At 42.4% G+C, this 20,534-nt stretch overlaps 1 protein-coding gene across 1 annotated transcript; it reads left to right on the forward strand.

Annotated features, from left to right (window-relative positions):
- The first annotated feature begins 15,804 nt into the window (after positions 1–15,804).
- On the forward strand, positions 15,805–18,290 carry foxq2 (forkhead box Q2). Its single transcript, XM_021601329.2, has 2 exons — positions 15,805–16,646; positions 17,614–18,290. The coding sequence occupies exons 1-2, from the start codon at positions 16,212–16,214 to the stop codon at positions 17,986–17,988; spliced, it is 810 nt and encodes a 269-aa protein (XP_021457004.1). The 5' UTR covers positions 15,805–16,211; the 3' UTR covers positions 17,989–18,290.
- Positions 18,291–20,534: the final 2,244 nt, after the last annotated feature.

The following is a 20,534-nucleotide window of genomic DNA, read 5'->3' on the forward strand; positions in this document are numbered from 1 at the left end:
AAATGCCTTCACTGTACTGTACATATCAGAGATGACACGATCCCGACCCTGCAGCTGCAAGTTTATTGCATTCAGATGACTCGTAATGTCACACAGAAAAGCCATTTCACACAGAAACATTTCGTCTCGGAGTTGTGTTGTGTCTTTCCCTTTGCTGTCCAAGAACAGACAAATCTCCTCACGAAGCTCGAAACATCTTTGAAGCACCTTTCCCTGGCTTAGCCATCGCACCTCTGTGTGATAAGGCAAATCACCATGCTCCGTTTCTAACTCCGTCAGAAATGCCTTGAACTGGCGGTGATTCAAACCTTTGGCTCTGATAAAGTTAACTGTGCGCGTGATGATGCTCATTACATGCTCCATTTTCAAGGCTTTACCGCACAACGCTTCCTGGTGTATGATACAATGATAAGCTGTCAGCTCACCTGTCGCGTTTTCCTCTTGCATCTTTTCCCGTATCTTCGCCACCAGTCCGCTCCTGTGTCCACACATCGCAGGTGCTCCGTCGGTTGTCAAACCCACGAGTTTTTCCCAAGGCAGCTCCATCTCATTTACACATCTTGACACCTCTTCATACAAATCATGCCCCGTAGTTGTGCCATGCATAGGACGTAAAGCCAAAAACTCCTCTGTCACGCTTAGGTTGGAGTCCACTCCGCGGATGAAAATTGACAACTGGGCAATGTCAGAAATGTCGGTGCTCTCATCCACAGCCAAGGAATATGCAATAAAATCTTTTCCCTTTTTCACAAGCTGCTCTTTTAGATTGATGGACAACTGGTCTACTCTCTCGGCAATGGTGTTTCTGCTCAGACTCACATTTAAAAAGAGTTGCCTTTTTTCTGGGCAAACTTCGTCACAAACTTTAATCATGCAGTTTTTGATGAAATCCCCCTCCGTAAATGGCCGGGCTGATTTAGCGATCTCTTCTGCCAAAATAAAACTGGCCTTGACAGCAGCCTGGCCTTGTGATTTGGCTTTTTTGAACAGAGCCTGTCGAGATTTGAGGCCTCGTTTTAATTCCTCTGCCTTTTGTAGCCTTTGTTCCATGTCCATATTCTTGTTTTTGTCCGCGTGTTTCGTTTCATAATGTCGTCTCAGATTATACTCTTTCAGTACCGCCACACTTTCTCCACACAGAAGACACACAGGTTTTCCAGCTACCTTCGTGAACATATACTCCGACTCCCACCTTGTTTGAAACCCCCGGTTCTCAGTATCCACCTTCCGTTTTGCCATTTAATAATTATTTTTAAGCCTTGAGACAATTGAGACACGGATTGTGCATGTGACATTCCTGAATCTTTGAGAATTTTTTTTTTATATATCGGATTTGTGCCTGTTGTTTGTTCATTGTTATTTCTCGAAGATTTCATAACCACATCTTTAATCAATTCAACAATGATGAGACGGGAGACAGGATACAGGAATTCAGTTCAGCCATTTATCTGGAACGTGCTCAACTCAACATACAGTACCAGTCAAAAGGTTGGACTTTTGCCCTACTCATTCAAGGGATTTTCTATATTTTCTACATTGTAGAATAATAGTGAAGACATCAAAACTATGAAATAACGCAAATGGAATCATCTAGTAATCAAAAAATTGTTAAACAAATCAAAATATATTTTATATTTGAGATGCTTCAAAGTAGCCTGTCACGGCCGTTCTTCTCTTCATCTGAAGAGGAGAGGCGAAAAGGATCTGAGGACCAATACGCGGCGTGGTAAGTGTCCATGGTCAATCTTTAATAAAGAAAGTAGTGAACACTGAAAACTATACAAAACCAGTAAACAAAATAACAACCGTGAAGCTAATCATATGGACTGTGCTGAAACAAGCCATCAACATAGACAATCACCCACAAACAAACAGTGCAACCCAGGCTACCTAAGTATGATTCTCAATCAGAGACAACTAATGACACCTGCCTCTGATTGAGAACCATACTAGGCCGAAAACATAGAAATGCCCCAAAACATAGAAAAACAAACATAGACTGCCCACCCAACTCACGCCCTGACCAGACTAAATAAATACAAAACAACGGAAATAAAGGCCAGAACGTGACATAGCCACCCTTTGCCTTGATGACAGCTTTGCACACCCTTGGCATTCTCCCAACCAGCTTCATGACGCAGTCATCTGGAATGCATTTAAATTAACAGGTGTGCCTCGTTAAAAGTTTATTTGTGGAATGTCTTTCTTCTTAATGCGTTTGAGCTAATCAGTTGTGTTGTGACAAGGTATGGGTGGTATACAGAAGATAGCCCTATTTGGAAAAAGTCCACATTATGGCAAGAACAACTCAAATAAGCAAAGCGAAACCACAGTACACCATTATTTTAAAACATGAAGGTCAGTCAATCTGGAACATTTCAAGAACTTTGAAAGTTTCTTCAAGTGCAGTTGCAAAAACCATCAAGCACTATGATGAAACTGGCTCACAGAGGACCGCCATATAAGCATTTCGCTACACTCGCAATAACATCTGCTAACCATGTGTATGTGACCAATTAAATTTGATTTGATTTGAAAGGAAGACACAGAGTTACCTCTGCTGCAGAGGATAACTTCATTAGAGTTACCAGCCTCAGAAATTAGCAATTAACTACACCTCAGATTGCACCTCACAGAGTTCAAGTAACAGACACATCTCAACATTAACTGTTCAGAGGAGACTGCGTGAATTAGGCCTTCATGGTCAAATTTCTGCAAGGAAACCACTACTAAAAGACATCAATATCAAGAAGAGACTTTCCTGGGCCAAGAAACACGAGCAATAGACATTAGACGGTGGAAATCTGTCCTTTGGTCTGATGAGTCCTAATCAGGTTCCCACCATAAAGCATGGAGGAGAAGGTGTGATGGTGTGGGATTGCTTGCTGATGACACTGTCAGTGATTTATTTAGAATTCAAGGCACACTTAACCAGCATGGATAACATAGCATTCTTCAGCGATATGCCATCCCAACTAGTTTGCACTTAGTGGGACTATCATTTGTTTTTCAACAGGACAATGACCGGGGCACCTCCAAGCTGTGTAAGGGCTATTTGACCATGGAGAGTGATGGAGTGCTGCATCAGATGACTTGGCCTCAACAATCACCTGCCCTTAATAAATCTTCTTCAGGATCGGTGTCCCGTCTGCAGGACGGTTGAGCTAATGTAGGCTAATGTGATTAGCATGAGGTTGTAAGAAACAAAACAATTCCCATGACATAGACATATCTGATATGGGCAGAAAGATTAAATTTTTGTTAATCTAACTGCTCTGTCCAATTTACAGTAGCTATTAGAGTGAAAGAATACCATGCTATTTTTGAGGAGAGTGCACAGTTATGAACTTGAAAATGTATGAATAAACCAATTAGACACATTTGGGCAGAATTGATACAACATTTTGAATAGATACGCAAGATCTCGCTGGATCACTCTAAAACGTTGCACATACAGGGCTGCCATCTAGTAGCCAAAGTCTAAATTGCGACTGGGCTAGAATAATTAATTATGCCCCTTTTCTTACATTTCAAAGATGATTGTGCAAAAAACAATACAAAAAAGGTTGTTTTTTCTTTGTATTACAGTGCCTTGCGAAAGTATTCGGCCCCCTTGAACTTTGCGACCTTTTGCCACATTTCAGGCTTCAAACATAAAGATATAAAACTGTATTTTTTTGTGAAGAATCAACAACAAGTGGGACACAATCATGAAGTGGAACGACATTTGTTGGATATTTCAAACTTTTTTAACAAATCAAGAACTGAAAAATTGGGCGTGCAAAATTATTCAGCCCCCTTAAGTTAATACTTTACTTTTTACTTTTTTCCAGATAAGGCATCTGGAACAGTGTTGTATTTTCCTTTCCTGTATTCTACTGCAAAGGTGAACTCTTGCAACCGTAGAGCCCATCTTATGAGTCTGGTGCTTGGTTTGTTGGTCTTGAACACCCACACAAGGGAGGAATGGTCAGTGACCACAGTGAAGTGTCTTCCCTCCAAGTAGTACCTCCACTTTTCCAAAGCCCAGACAACTGCAAGGCACTCTTGCTCGGTTGTGGAGTAGTTCCGTTCTGCTCCATTCAATGTCCGACTGGCGAACGCTAGCACTTCTTCAGTGCCAAGTCCAGTCTGTTGGACTAGGACAGCACCAAGTCCAACATCACTTGCATCAGTGTAAACAACAAAAGGGGAATCAAAGTTGGGATGACCTAAAATGGGAGGTGTGACGAGGTGTCGTTTCAGGGTTTCAAAGGATGTCTGGCACTCTGCCGTCCATAGGAATTTCACTCCTTTTCGCTTCAACGCGTTGAGGGGTTCTGCCACCTGGGAGAAGTTCGACACAAACCGATGGTACCATCCAGCCATCCCAAGGAACCGTTGAAGGGCCTTGAGTGTGGTTGGCACAGGAAAATCTTGTACCGCCTTGGTCTTTTCAGGATCCACATGAATGCCGTCGAAAGACACAATATGGCCAAGGAACTTCAGGGAAGTTTGGCAGAAATTGCTCTTCTTCATATTCACGGTCAGACCAGCTTCTCTTAGCTTGTCCAACACTGCTTGAAGATCTTGAAAGTGTTGTTCTCTGTTCTGGGAGTAGATAATTATATCGTCCAGGTAAACGAAACAGATCTTCCCTTTGAGCTCACCTAACGCAATCTCCATCAGTCTTTGGAAAGTGGCAGGTGCATTCTTTAATCCAAAAGGCATCACCTTAAAGGAAAACAAGCCCTCAGCACAGACAAAAGCAGTCTTGTCCTTGCTTTCCTGGTCCATCTCAACTTGCCAATAACCACTATTGAGGTCAAGGGTAGTGAACACAACAGCGCCAGACAATGACTCCAGGATCTCGTGGATGGTAGGAAGAGGATAGGCATCAGTCTGGGAAACATTGTTGGTCTTCCTATAGTCCACACAAAATCTAAGACCACCAGTCCTTTTTGGGATGAGGACAACAGGAGCAGCCCAAGGAGAGGAGGAACGTTCTATTATATCTTGTGTTAACATATCATTAATGAGTCCCTTTTGGATGATTAGCTTCGCTGGGGACAAACGATATGGCTTTTGCTTGATCGGCATTTCCTGTGTAAGGAATATTTTGTGCTTCAGGAGCCCGGTGCGTCCTAGCCTTGAAGTACATACATCAGCATTATTCTGCAGCTGTTCCAACAGCCTTAACTCCTCTGGATGTTCCAGCTGAGCTCTTCTTACAGCCTGTAAAAGGAGATCGTCAGAAGGATTATCAAGGGTTAGTGGTAACGGAGCAACGGCAGAGAAGACTGCCACATTTGAACCCCAATCATGTAACTTCGTAGCTTCTGATTGGAAGAAATGCTTCTTGCTCGGATTGTATGGAAACCAGTAGCAATTGTGTGCTATATCAATCTGGACACTACTGAAGTACATGAAATCAATTCCCAACACGACAGGAAAAGCAAGGTTCTTGGTTTGTAGGATAACCGAAGGAATCATATAGGAGCGGTTACACAGGCGGAACTCTACCTCACTCCATCCAAGTGGTCGTTTAGCCTCACCATCAGCCAGATAGAGTGGACCTTCTGTCCACGGCTTCAAGTTGTATTGCGGACCTTTAACCTCCTTCCACAGTTTCTCATTGAGCAGTGTGTAGGATGACCCGGTGTCCAGGGTGGCTCTTCCTGTCCATGGGCCTATGGACAGGGGTAACACCAGTTGGTGCGGTATGAACTGAAAGGAAGGGGATGTCGATGGGGGGGCGTAGGCAGTGACTCTTGGGGTTTCAGCTCTGGTTAAAGCACCCAGAGAAGGATGGTCATTCCTGCGAAGAGAGTTAGGTGTGTTGGCCTGTTGTGATTTGTGGTTTCTGGAAGGGTTTTCTTGATACGGTCTTGGACATGTAGCTGAAGAATGTCCCTTTTGGCTACATCTCCAACAGAACATGAGAGGGGTCTTGGCTGGAGACTCTAGCTGTTGTTGATGGTCTGTCTTGGGTAACTGTTTCTTTCTTTGGTCATATTGCTGTTGGCATTCTCTGTCCTTCTCAAACTGCTGTCCCAAGCGAACCAGTCCATCGACAGTGGTGACTCGTTCTCGGAGTTGACTGGCTAGTAGTGGGTTGATGTTCTTCAAGATCAATTTAATGACCTCTTCCTCCTCAATGCCAGGTTTCCACCTTCTGCACAGGGAGTGGTAACCGTATGCAAAGTCACGGATACTCTCTTTCTCTCTTTGCACTCGATTCCTGACTCTGTCTGCCAGCTCATCTGTGTAGTCCTCAGACAGAAATGCAGAGGAAAACTTGGCCTCAAAGTCAGCCCAGGAGGTAGTGGTGAGACGTGCCACATCCCACCAGTCTCGAGCTGTCCCATGCAACACATTCCTCAATGTGGCAAGGAGTTCTTCGTCAGCCAGGGGATTGAGGGCAAGAAAGTCACGACATCTTTCTAGGTACATTAGCGGATCCGGACTGTCATCTTTTTTCCCAAAGGTGGGAAATTGCAATTTAATGGGCATCGCCCCCACATGACGTCTACTCAATTCACCATGAACAAACGAGCTAGGAGGGATTGAGGAAGTAGAGGGGGAGGGCGTTATCGGACAATGAAAATGAACACCAGGATGCATGGTGGATTGCATCCTGCAAGGGGTTGCTGTAGCATGTCCTTGTCTTGGCTCTTCAGAGGTGCCAGCTTGGCCCTCAGTGGTCTGAACAGAAGTGGACACTAGAGAAACTCTGTGTAAGGAGTTGTGCCTAATGGAGGCCATGTCCACAGACACGTCATCCAACATTTTAACACAATTAGAGAGCTCTGTTTGCAAGTGGTCTACAGTGTTAGCCATGGGAGAAAAAACAGAATTAACGTCCTTGAGGACCTCAGTGTGATGATGTTGCAGGCGCCATTGGAGAGTGGCAGTGAGTTGGTTTCGTTGGTAGTCAAACTGCCTGTCCATGGCACCAGTAATTTCCCGTCTTCCACTCTCACTGAGCTCTGTCAGTGTGTGGGTTAGAGTGCTCAGTGAGTTTCTGAATTCCATGGCACTCTGTTGTTGCTCTTCCCTCAGACATTGGAATTTATCGTGGATAAGAGTTTGGAGATGTTGTTGAGTCCGACGAATATCAAGGATGTCACCTTGAAGTTGTAAAACTACAACCTCTGGAGATAAACCAGACAATGGAGGAAGGTTGGGTGTCAGATGGAGGGCTGGCTCAGTACTTTCACACAGATCCATGTCAATAAGTGAGTAACTGGTTAGACCTCCTGTGGCCTGTGGTCCAGACCGAGCATTCAGATTCCCAGGGCTCTGGCCCAAATCAACTCCATTATCTCCATTCCCATTATGATTTGTGTTGTCAGCTTGATGGTCAGAATGGCCCTGTGTATTCCCATTGACAGGTATGAAATGGATGAGCACATTATCTTGGGGTGAATCCATTGTTTTAATTCCACACAAAATATTTGCTTTGGTTAGTTCTCAATGTTGAGCTGTCCCATCTGGGGTGCCATTTTTTTTTGCTGCGATTACAGCTGTAAGTCACTTGGGGTATGTCTCTATCAGTTTTGCACATCGAGAGACTGACATTTTTTCCCATTCCTCCTTGCAAAACAGCTCGAGCTCAGTGAGGTTGGATGGAGAGCATTTGTGAACAGCAGTTTTCAGTTCTTTCCACAGATTCTCGATTGGATTCAGGTCTGGACTTTGACTTGGCCATTCTAACACCTGGATATGTTTATTTTTGATTCATTCCATTGTAGATTTTGCTTTATGTTTTGGATCATTGTCTTGTTGGAAGACAAATCTCCGTCCCAGTCTCAGGTCTTTTGCAGACTCCATCAGGTTTTCTTCCAGAATGGTCCTGTATTTGGCTCCATCCATCTTCCCATCAATTTTAACCATCTTCCCTGTCCCTGCTGAAGAAAAGTATGATGCTGCCACCACCATGTTTGACAGTGGGGATGGTGTGTTCAGCTGTGTTGCTTTTACGCCAAACATAACGTTTTGCATTGTTGCCAAAAAGTTCAATTTTGGTTTCATCTGACCAGAGCACCTTCTTCCACGTGTTTGGTGTGTCTCCCAGGTGGCTTGTGGCAAACTTTAAACAACACTTTTTATGGATATCTTTAAGAAATGGCTTTCTTCTTGCCACTCTTCCATAAAGGCCAGATTTGTGCAATATACGACTGATTGTTGTCCTATGGACAGAGTCTCCCACCTCAGCTGTAGATCTCTGCAGTTCATCCAGAGTGATCATGGGCCTCTTGGCTGCATCTCTGATCAGTCTTCTCCTTGTATGAGCTGAAAGTTTAGAGGGACGGCCAGGTCTTGGTAGATTTGCAGTGGTCTGATACTCCTTCCATTTCAATATTATCGCTTGCACAGTGCTCCTTGGGATGTTTAAAGCTTGGGAAATCTTTTTGTATCCAAATCCGGCTTTAAACTTCTTCACAACAGTATCTCGGACCTGCCTGGTGTGTTCCTTGTTCTTCATGATGCTCTCTGCGCTTTTAACGGACCTCTGAGACTATCTGAGTGCAGGTGCATTTATACGGAGACTTGATTACACACAGGTGGATTGTATTTATCATCATTAGTCATTTAGGTCAACATTGGATCATTCAGAGATCCTCACTGAACTTCTGGAGAGAGTTTGCTGTACTGAAAGTAAAGGGGCTGAATAATTTTGCACGCCCAATTTCTCAGTTTTTGATTTGTTAAAAAAGTTTAAAATATCCAATAAATGTCGTTCCACTTCATGATTGTGACCCACTTGTTGTTGATTCTTCACAAAGAAATACAGTTTTATATCTTTATGTTTGAAGCCTGAAATGTGGCAAAAGGTCGCAAAGTTCAAGGGGGCCGAATACTTTCGCAAGGCACTGTATCTTTTACCAGATCTAATGTGTCATATTATCCTACATTCCTTTCACATTTCCACAAACTTCAAAGTGTTTCCTTTCAAATGTTATCAAGAAAATGCATATCCTTGCATCAGGTCCTGAGCTACAGGCAGTTAGATTTGGGTATCTCAAAATTGAATAAAAGGGTATGTCAAAATTTTAAAAAAGGGGTGGATCCTTAACCCAATTGAGATGGTTTGGAAATGCAGAGTGGACTGCAGAGTGAAGAAAAAGCAGCCAACAAGTGCTCAGCATATGTGGGAACTCCTTCAAGATTGTTGGAAAAGCATTCTTCATTAAACTGGTTGAGAGAAAGCCAAGAGTGTGCAAAGCTGTCATCAAGGCAAAGGGTGGCTTTGAATAATCTAAAATAACAAATATATTTAGATTTGTTTAACACTTTTTTTGGTTACTACATGATTCCATATGTGTTATTTCATAGTTGTGATGTCTTCACTATTATTCTACAATGTAGAAAATAGTACAAATGAAGAAAAACCCTTGAATGAGAAGATTTGTCCAAACTTTTTACTGGTACTGTAATTTAGCCAACAAAAATGTCTCAACAAACTGAAAGAAAATACTTATTGCATTGGCTATTTCAAGAACTGGTTCAGATGATTACATAGGCCTACAATAATAATAATAATAATAACAATTTACAATAATAATAATAATGACTACACAATTTCTAATAAATACTAAAATAAATAAATTCAAGTTAGAAGATTGCATCAAATCTGAATAATGATTTACACACAGTCTATTTGGCCACAACAATGTTCTTTTCATCTTTGTCCACTAAAATATTAAAACTTTTCCCAGAGGACATTTCCCTTGTTGGCTTCTTTTCACCATACTTTTTACTATACTGTTTCTGCTCTAACTTTCATCACTTAAATGAAAGTAGCCGAGGCCAAGGCTCATTTTACTCGCTCTCTCTCTTCTCAGCAGCAGGCACACGTGAGGTAGCAGCCAGAACCAGTTTCAGCTGGACACAAGCTATACGTTTTATTAAGTTGCAATTGGCTGTCACAGATAACAAGCTCACATAGTTCTCATCACATAAACACTAAATTAACAGAGGACAGGTCCAATTGGTTCCAATCGGTAAATCCATTTTAATTGCACATACCCGAGACCGTGGAAATTATATCCGACCAGGTCTGAGACAAAAGTCTGAATTCATGGCCCAGACTTGTTCGGGTCCCGGTTCGGATCTCAGTATTTTGTGTCTGTTGAAACCGTGAAAACCTCTAGTGCCTGCCTATCTTTCATAAGGTAATGACAGTCAACCTGACTCTTAACAACAACGTCTTTAGACTGTGGCGTTGACACAGCTGTAGGCATGTGAGTAGCCTGTGTCACAGTCTTGTTTGGGTACGGATGAGTCAGTGTCCTGAGAAAGTGACTGTGAGCCTCAACTGTAGGTCAGTGTTTCCCAATCCTGGTCCTTGAGTACCCCTAACAGTACACATTTGTATTGTGACCCTGGACAAGCACACCTGATTCAACTTGTCAACTACACATCAAATCAAATCAAATCAAATCAAATGGTATTAATCAGATGTGCCAAATACAACCTTACATTGAAATGCTTACTTACAAGCCTTTTACCAACAATGTAGTTTAAAGAAAAATAAGTGTTAAGTAAAATAGATATAATTTTAAATATATATATATATATTTTTTTATTTTATTTTATTTTATGTTTTTAAATTATATATATTTGACTTAACACAAAAATAATTAAAGAGCAGCAGTAAAATATTAGTAATAGAGGCTATATACAGGGAGTACTGGTACAGAGTCAATGTGCGAGGGCACAGGTTAGTTGAGGTCATAGAGGTAATATGTACATGTAGGTAGAATTAAAGTAACTATGCATAGATGATAAACAGAGAGTAACAGCAGCGTAAAAGGGGAGGGGGGGCAATGCAAATAGTATGGGTCGCCATTTGATCAGCAGTTCAGGAGTCGTATGGCTTGGGGGAAGAAGCTGTCAAAAAGCCTTTTGGCCCTTGACTTGACGCTGCCAAATCTTTTTAGTCTCCTGAGGGGGAATAGGTTTTGTTGTGCCCTCTTCACGACTGTCTTGGTGTTTGGACCATGACAGTTTGTTGGTGATGTGGACACCATGGAACTTGAAGCTCTCAACCTGCTCCACTACAGCACCGTCGATGAGAATGTGGGTGCACTCCGTCCTCTTTTTCCTGTAGCCCACAATCATCTCCTTTGTCTTGATTACATTGAGGGAGAGGTTGTTATCCTGGCACCCCACGGCCAGGTCTCTGACCTCCTCCCAAAAGGCTGTCTCATCGTTGGTGATCAGGCCTACCACTATTGTGTCATCGGCAAACTTAATGATGGTGTTGAAGTTGTGCCTGGCCATGCAGTCATGAGTGAACAGGGAGTACAGGAGGGGATTGAGCATGCACCCCTGAGAGGCCCCAGTTTTGAGGATCAGCATGGTGGATGTGTTGTTGCCTGCCCTTACCACCTGGGGGCGGCCCGTCAGGAATTCCAGGATCCAGTTGCAGAGGGAGGTGTTTAGTCCCAGGGTCCTTAGCTTAGTGATAAGCTTTGTGGGCACCCTGGTGTTGAACACTGAGCTGTAGTCAATGAACAGCATTCTCACATAGGTGTTCCTTTTGGACAGGTGTGAAAGGGCAATGTGGAGTGCAATAGAGATGGCATCATCTGTGGATCTGTTGGGGAGGTATGCAAATTGGAGTGGGTCTAGGGTTTCTGGGACTATGGTGTTGATGTGAGCCATGACCAGCCTTTCAAAGCACTTCGTGGCTACAGACGTGAATGCTACGGGTCGGTAGTCATTAAGGGCAGGTTACCTTAGTGTTCTTGGGCACAGGGACTATGACGGTCTGCTTGAAAAATGTTGGTATTACAGACTTAGTCAGGGACAGGTTGTCAGTGAAGACACTTGCCTCTTGGTCAGCGCATGCTCAGAGTTCACTTCCTAGTAATCTGTCTTGCGAATGTCGACCTGTTTAAAGGTTTTACTCTCATCCGCTACGGAGAGCGTAATCACACTGTCATCCGTACATTTGATGCTCTCATCAGTGTTGCTTGCCTCACAGCGAGCGTAGAGGTAATTTCTATCATCTGGTAGGCTCGTGTCACTGGGCAGCTCGCGGCTGTGCTTCCCTTTGTAGTCTGTAATAGTTTTCAAGCCCTGCAACATCCGACGAGCATTGAGGCTGGTGTAGTACGATTCGATCTTAGTCCTGTATTGACGCTTTGCCTGTTTGATAGTTTGTCTGAGGGCATAGCGGGATTTATTTTAAGCTTCCGGGTTAGAGTCCCGCTCCTTGAAAGCGACAGCTCTAGCTTTTAGCTCAGTGCGGATGTTGCCTGTATTCCTTGGCTTCTGGTTGGGGTACATACAGTCACTGTGGGGACAACGTCATCTGTGATGAAGCCAGTGACTGATGTGGTGTACTCCTCAATGCCATCAGAAGAATCCCTGGAACATATTCCAGTCTGTGCTAGCAAAACAGTCCTGTAGCTTAACATCTGCTTCATCTGACCACTTCTTCATTGACCAAGTCACTGGTGCTTCCTGCTTTAGTTTTAGCTTGTAAGCAGGAATCAGGAGGATAGAATTATGGTCAGATTTGCCAAATGGAGGGCTAGGGAAAGCTTTGTATGTGTCTCTGTGTGCGGAGTAAAGTTGGACTATAGTTTTTTCCCTTTGGTTGCACATTTAACATGCTGATAGAAATGAGGTAATATGGATTAAAATTTCCCTGCATTAAAGTCCCCGGCCACTAGGAGTGCCGCCTCTGGGTGAGTGTTTTCCTGTTTGCTTATGGCCGTATACAGCTCATTGAATGCAGTCTAGTGCCCGCATCAGTTAGTGGTGGTAAATAGACACCTACGAAGAATATAGATGAAACTCTCTTGGTAAATAGTGTGGTCCACAGCTTATCACGAGATACTCTACCTCAGGAGAGCAAAACCTTGAGACTTCCACTCTATTAGATTTTGTGCACCAGCTGTATTTTTTTACAAATATACTCAGACCGCCACCCCTTGTCTTACCAGAGGTGGCTGTTCTATCTTGCCGGTGCAACTTAAAATCTGCAAGCTTCATGTTATTCATGTCGTTGTTCAGCCACGACTCAGTGAAACATAAGATAATACAGTTTTTAATGGCCCGTTTGTAGTATATACGTGCTCGTACTTCGTCTATTTTATTATCCAATGATTGTACGTTGGCTAATAGGACTGATGGTAAAGGCAGATTACCCACTCGCCTTCGGATCCTTACAAGGCATCCTGACCTACGTCCAAATATCTCTATCTCTTTCTCCTGAGAATGACAGGGATGAGGGCCTTGTCGGGTGTCTGAAGTAAATCCTTTGCGTTCGACTCGTTAAAGAAAAAATCATCTTCCAGGACAAGGTGAGTAATTGCTGTCCTGATATCTAGAAGCTCTTTTCAGTCATAAGAGACGTGGCAGAAACATTATGTACAAATTAAGTTACAAATAATGTGAAAGAAACACACACAATAGCACAATTGGTTAGGGGACCGTAAAACGGCAGCCATCTCTTCCAGCTCCATTATCATTATCAAGCCCTTGATGAGTTTGTCCAGGGTTACAGTGAAAATGTGTACTGTTCGGGGTACTCGAGGACTGGAGTTCGGAAACACTGCCCTAGGTGACGACTGCTGGGTCAGGGTGTCACCCAGTAACAGTTCTGGACCACTCTGGTAGTTCTGTCAGTGTGGCTTTACTCAACAGTAACTGATATGTGTGCCTTTTCCAGATGATGTCCTCTGCAGGCTGGATAGTGTACAGTAGGACAAAGAACCAGTCTGAGCAATGACTGTAGCAGGAACCCACTTTGGTCCTCTGAGGTAGTTCCTAGCTAAGATAGTTTCTCCAAAATTAAAAGTAATGTCCTTTGCTCTCAGTTCACAACGTTTGACTTGGTTGTGGTTGTTGTTGTTTTTGTCACACTGCTTTTCTTTATCTTGGCCAGGTCACAGTTGTGAGAACTTGTTCTCAACCGGCCTACCTGGTTAAATAAAGGTGAAATAAAAATGTTTTTTTAAATTGACACGGAGGGAAAAGAAGGAGTCCTGTATAGAATAAAATTAATACAAAACATGCAGGCATCCTGTTTGCAACAAGGCACTAAAGTAATACTGCAAAAATGTGGTAAAGCAAAATCCTGAATACAAAATGTTATGTTTAGGAAAAATCCAATACAACATATTACTGAGTACCACTCTCCATACTTTCAAGTATAATGATGGCTGCAACATCTTATGGGTATGCTAAAACACAAAGCCAAAATCTACACTGTTGCTTACCAAGAAGACAGTGAATGTTCCTGAGTGGCCGAGTTACTATTTTGACTTAAATCTACCTGAAAATCTATTCCAAAATCTGAAAATGGTTTTCTATTAATGGCCAACAACCAATTTGAAAGATCTTGAAGAATTCTGAAAAGAATAACGGGCAAATGTTGCACAATCCAGGCCTGGAAAGCTCTTAGAGACTTACCCAGAAAGACTCACAACTGTAACTGCTACCAAAGGAGTTTCTACAGGGGTGTGAATATGTAAATAACATATTTATTTATTTCATTTTTCTAAAAACATGTTTTCACTTTGTCATTATGGGTAATTGTGTGTAGATGGGTGAGAATACATTTTCATAAGTCAAGGGGTATGAATACTTTCTGAAGACACTGTATTTGTAGAATATTCTAACTCTGGAAAGGGTATGTGTCAACATGCTGACATATCTAAGCCTTTATACTTAGGCATGAACGAATCCACATCTTTTTACATAGCCGTGGGTATTAGGGGTGCTGATGGTGCTGCAGCACCCCCCTGAAAAAAATATTAATAATATAGGCCAGCACCCAACCCTAACCCGTTAACAGGCCAAATAATTTTTTGACAGGGGGTGCAGGATTTCTTTTGTTTGATTTAGATACGTTTCTGCTTATAATGTCCAACATTTTGGTTGGCTGTTCGTCACTCAACTTGTCTATAGTTACATACATGCAGCTTCTCTTCTGTCATTAGCCTGTACAGTGCATTTGGAAAGTAGTCCACATTTTGTTACATTACAGCCTTATTCTAAAATGGATTAAATTATTTTTCCCTCATCAATCCCATTAATGACAAAGTGAAAACAGGTTTTTAGAAAGGTTTGCTAATTTATAACAAATAAAATACAGAAATACATTATTTACATAAGTATTCAGAGCAATCAGGGGAGAAGGGCCTTGGTCAGGGAGGTGACCAAGAACCCGATGTCTCTCTGACATAGCTCCAGATTTCCTCTGTGGAGATGGAAGAACCTTCCAGAAGGACAACCATCTCAGAAGCACTCCACCAATCAGGCCTTTATGGTAGAGTGGCTGGTCGGAAGCAACTCCTCGGGTAAAAGGCACATGACAGCCCATTTCTTTGGTCTGATGAAAACAAGGCCTGAATGCCAAGCTTCACTTCTGGAGGAAACCTTGCCCCATCCCTACGGTAAAGCATGGAGGTGGCAGCATCATGCTGTAGTGATGTTTTTTGTATTATAGTACCTAATTTATGGCAAATGTACTACTGTTTTATAACAGAATCTCTTACAGTAACTCTGATAATGTGCACTATACGGAGCATCCTCCGTCCAAACCCATTTAAGTAGGGATAATGCTGTTTAAATGCCTTTTGGTGCTGCTGAAGCACCCTCTGAACACCATGTCCTACTAAATCAGTGTTTAATCTCCCATAATTACAAAGATTTGCTGTGGTTTAATAAAATTAATCGGCCTTGATTAGACCCCCTACCTCTGCTTCTCCTGTCTCTATTGCCCCTCACTGTGAGGGAAACATTTACAGACGTTTAAATAGTGGTACCATCACAACTCTGATCCATTCTGATCTAGTTTTCACAAGATACATTTGAGGAAGGAAATAACACTGCATAAATTCTTTTTTTCCTTCATTTTCTTCTTCTTCTATCAGATCAATGTGGTATAACACGTTTGATTGTCCTTAACCTATACAGGCTTTGGCATCACATTGAGTTGAGTTACCAAACAATCAGGGTAAATTGGGACTATCCCATTTAATTGTCCTAACTTGATCTTGTGACCAAAGAGACTGCAGTCATTAACTTACTTAGCCCAAAGTACATTGGAGAGAGGCATCTTACTTGATGCACAGCAGTGTCATAGACCAGCACTGGGAAACTGAGCAACAAAAACATCTGTGAAGAATCTGAGGATTATATTGTGGTGGAAATAGGTCATCTACATTTAAAGTGTTAGCAACTGCCTTAAAAGTCCAAGAAGGCCCATGGAGGACAGAAGCAGCTGCAACACTGGCCGGGAGCGCTTGGGACTACGCTTCACCATAGACTACCTGCTGTACAACAAGGACAGTAAGAGCATGAGAGAGGAGGCAAAGAGTCCCCCAGCAGAGCAGACCTCTCATAGTCCAGTGGAGGAGCGGAGTCCTGACATCCTCTCAGAGAGGGAAAGTATCGAACTTGGGAGCCCTGAGAAGGGGCCCGAAGGAGAAGAGGGGTCAGAGGAGGAGGATGAAGAGGAGGAGGAGGTCAAAGTGAAAGAAGATCAAGAGGCGACCACTACAGACAGTCCACGGGACAAGCCCACCCAGTCCTACATCGCCCTTATCTCTATGGCCATACTTGCTTCAGAGGAGAAGAAGCTGTTGTTGTGTGACATCTATCACTGGATCATGGATAGCTACCCCTACTTCAAGAGCAAGGTATGTCCAAGTGATTCAATTCAGGGTTCATTCCAAGTGGAATATTTGTCTGAACTAGGGTTGGGATCAGTTTAATTTCAATTCAGGAGGTACATTCCAATTCGGAATTGAAAAGAGTGCCATTTATTTTCAAAGCCGATTGTTTTTGGTTCTTGAAATTCTATTTCAGTTCACTTCAAACACGGACTGAATTGAATTGGAATTTACATTGCCAGCTCCCTGTATTGGCAATAGTCTGTAATTCTAATCAATTTAACTGCATAACATTAGATGCTCATGAGAAAAACATTTGCAAAGCTGTTTGATCAAGAAATGACTAGTGTGTGGAAAGTTTCCAAAAACCTAAAGTACTATTCATTACGCACATCCTCCACTGTAGTCAAAAGACAGCATCTTAAAATAAAGAGTGTGAAAAAAGTATATCTGCCGTTTTCTCTTTTCACTATATTCCCATTGTGAACTGTTGAAAAAGGGTGATCTGGCACGGTAATGGGTAGAATTACTGCATGCATGAACCTGGCTCAGCTGATTATGTTGTTGCATGGAAGGTCTAACTGAGTAACCTAAAGGCTGCAGGTAATTCTGTTGATAGCCGCAACGGGTTAAGAACTAAAACTAGCTCTTTAACAGGTGTAACAACAGGTTTACCTCATGGGATTAGGGGAATCAAACAAGGTGAAGGTGGTGGTTTCGTCAGTCAGTCAACTCAAACAACCATAACCAATCGTCACTATGGCCCTTTACATGGCCTGGCACCAATGAAATAAATGCAAGGGAAAATTGTTAATGTTCTCTGTACAATGTATACGGTGGATTCAGCCATGAGGGAATGCCATTTTTGGTTTCTAATAATTGAGTACAAGGATGATGTTGGATCATTTCTGTTCCAGGGCCACATACAACACTTAGTTCATGAATCACCTTTATTCTTCATGTCTCATATGTGAACATTATTGTTGTCCTATAGGATAAGAACTGGAGGAACAGCGTCAGACACAACCTGTCTCTGAACGAATGCTTTGTGAAGGCTGGTCGGAGTGACAATGGTAAAGGCCATTTCTGGGCCATCCACCCCGCTAACTTCCAGGACTTCTCCAATGGGGACTACCATCGCCGCCGAGCTCGCCGCAGGATCCGCAGGGTGACAGGACAGCTCCCGTATACCCTGCACGCACCCTATTACCCCCTCAACAGGCCCAGGGGGGTGCCGTGCTGGTGCTGCCCCCCAGCCCACCCTCTCTCCATGGCCCACCCTCTGTCCTGCCTCTCAGCCAGGATGTATTGGAGCTGGGCTAGCCAGTATGTCAGACGACACCCATCCCTCCACGCTCCGGTTCAATAGCACCACATAGAATTGGATACATGTTTGATGTTGAACTACTCTTTGTATGACAGGTGGCTGAGAGAGATGTATTGAGTATGACTGTGAAATCTGTGGCTAGCTGGCACAAATAAGAGTACCAAAGCACCAAAGTACTATATTGCACTATTTATTGTTTGAAATGTGATACACCAGATTTGTACTGTAATATTATGTATATTGTATTTGATGAGTACTGTATATGAAGAAATAGAATTGTAAATATATTGATGAACACATTGCATTATTTTATATATCTTCAACAATTTCAAATAAATAAACAAAAAAACCTAACCAACAATGTGTCAATGATTTCTGTCAAACATGAGAAATGCTTACACAGAATGAGAATATTTTAAATCTATAAATAAAGCACTTTACAGCAAGGGTTGGAACTGGTTGACCAAAAACCGGAAACTAACAAAATGATTTGAAGAACAGAACGCTAACTGAAAAAAAAGTGATCTATACTGTTCTGGAACAGAACCGTTATTTTAAAAGCATGGGAACCGGTTACTAACATTCTGGGCATTTTGTTCAGTCCCACACAACAAACAAAGTGCCAACAAAGCCCCTACGTAAAGCCTTCACTCTGAAACGTATTCCAGCGTCTGTCTGACAACTAGAAATCTTTGCTAGTAGGTGTGCGTGTGTGTAGGCTACCTGCCCCTCCCCTCTGAAACATAGGTTACTGAAGCCTACTGACAATGGTACAAGCGTAATTCAGAAATTAGGGAGAGATGTTAAATTAGAGAAGAATAGGTTGACTTTTTCAATGCTAGTTAAGGATACTATAGTTATCACGCTTCACATTTGGATTTATTAACTACAAAAAGGTAAGATGTGTTTTTATTTCTAGTGCCGCTATGCACACACAAGCTAGCTAGCTAACGCTTGCTCTGGTCCAACTTTAAACCAACTCAGAAGTTCAAAGACATTTGAAGTTCCTCTATAGAAGTTCCTCCTCCGTAGGTATAATTCTGTGGGCCTAATTCAGATAACAAAATGTCCATTGCTTCAAGGGAAGCTTCCTCCATCCTCACCCTCAACATTTCAGTTGCATCTCGTGCCCTACACTGTGACTGGTAGCACAGTGTGTGAGTTTGTCTTTCATTATGATTCAACTATGCTGTTACGGCAAAATACAATTTGCTCTAAACGACTTTCGTGTACAGATTCAATCGCTTACCCACTCTACAGCAAGCTACTCTATCCGCACTGATTGGTGAAGAAATGTCATTTAGAGCTAAATGTAAAGAAAACGAACAGAACGGAACGATAAACACTGGTTCAGAACTTTATTTCGCTGGTCGGAACAGTGGAATGAAACAACAAAAAAGAATGGTTCTGTTCAGAATGAAAAATATTTTTGGTTCCAACCCGTGCTTTACAGTAACTTATACAGTATGTACAGAATATTGTACCGTACAGATGACTGTACTGACATAGTACTGTACAGATGACTGTTCTGAGAAGACATTTGGTACTCCAGGTGGTACAGTTCATTAACTGTGCATGTGTATGCTTGAATACGTGCATGCGTGCTTCTACCTTTGTGTGTCTGTGTGTATTTTTGTGGTTGTGTGTTCCTGTGTGTTCCAATGTGTGGTTGTGTGTGGATTCAGGGTGTTAAAAGTGAGCCCACTCCTGAAGCCCGGCCTAGTTTAGATGCTAATTAGTCAGAGATGCCGGGATGCCAAATCTTGTGCCCTAAGAGACTAAAGCAGGCTTCCCAAAGTCGACTCAGGGGATAAGCACCCGGATAATCCCAGAGATCCCAAGGAGTTTCAAAAAATAGGAAGCTTATCACACAGTGTAATCTGTTACCGTTCCTGTGCTGAGGAGACACTGCAGGAGGTGAGGTGAGGGGGAAGGGAGGGTAGGGAACGGAAGGGGGAGGGAGGTAAAGGGAAGGAGGTGGCAGAAGGGTCGGGGGAGTGGGTGGCGCGGAGAAGTGAAGGTGCAGGTATGAGCGTGTAAAGGGGACCATTGTCAAAGTCTTCACTGGCAACAACAAGTAAAAGATATAAGGGGACGAGTCCAATCAGAAACAACAGTTCAACTGGAAATGTGAAAGGTATATTATACCATATACAATAATACTGATCTTTATACCGGTCTGAGAATGTATAGAGAACTGGCTCCATATTTCTTTATCAAAGGGCAAAAAGTGTTAAAATATGCAGTAGCATGGTCAGATAATTATATCTGGAGAATACAACAAGATTATCATAAAAAAAGAAAAGTCAATCATCAGCTGTCAGTTATTCCATCGATAGGAAACTGAGATGTAATTTCCAAAGGTTGGCATTTAAATTCACAATTCTTGAGTTTTTTTTTTTGTTGTTGAGTGGATTAGGTCAGAGATCGACTTTTGATACTGCTTGTTTATGTCAATTCATGTGCAGTTTTTGCTTACCAATTATTGGAAATTTGGATGAGGCAATACATCTGAAAGGTAGATTAGAGTACATTCTAAAAAGAAAAGAGAATGTCTTTATTTATGGGAAAAGACAAAAATACAGTGG

The sequence above is a fragment of the Oncorhynchus mykiss genome, chromosome 5, assembly GCF_013265735.2.
Source record: "Oncorhynchus mykiss isolate Arlee chromosome 5, USDA_OmykA_1.1, whole genome shotgun sequence".
Taxonomy (NCBI): Eukaryota; Metazoa; Chordata; class Actinopteri; order Salmoniformes; family Salmonidae; genus Oncorhynchus; species Oncorhynchus mykiss.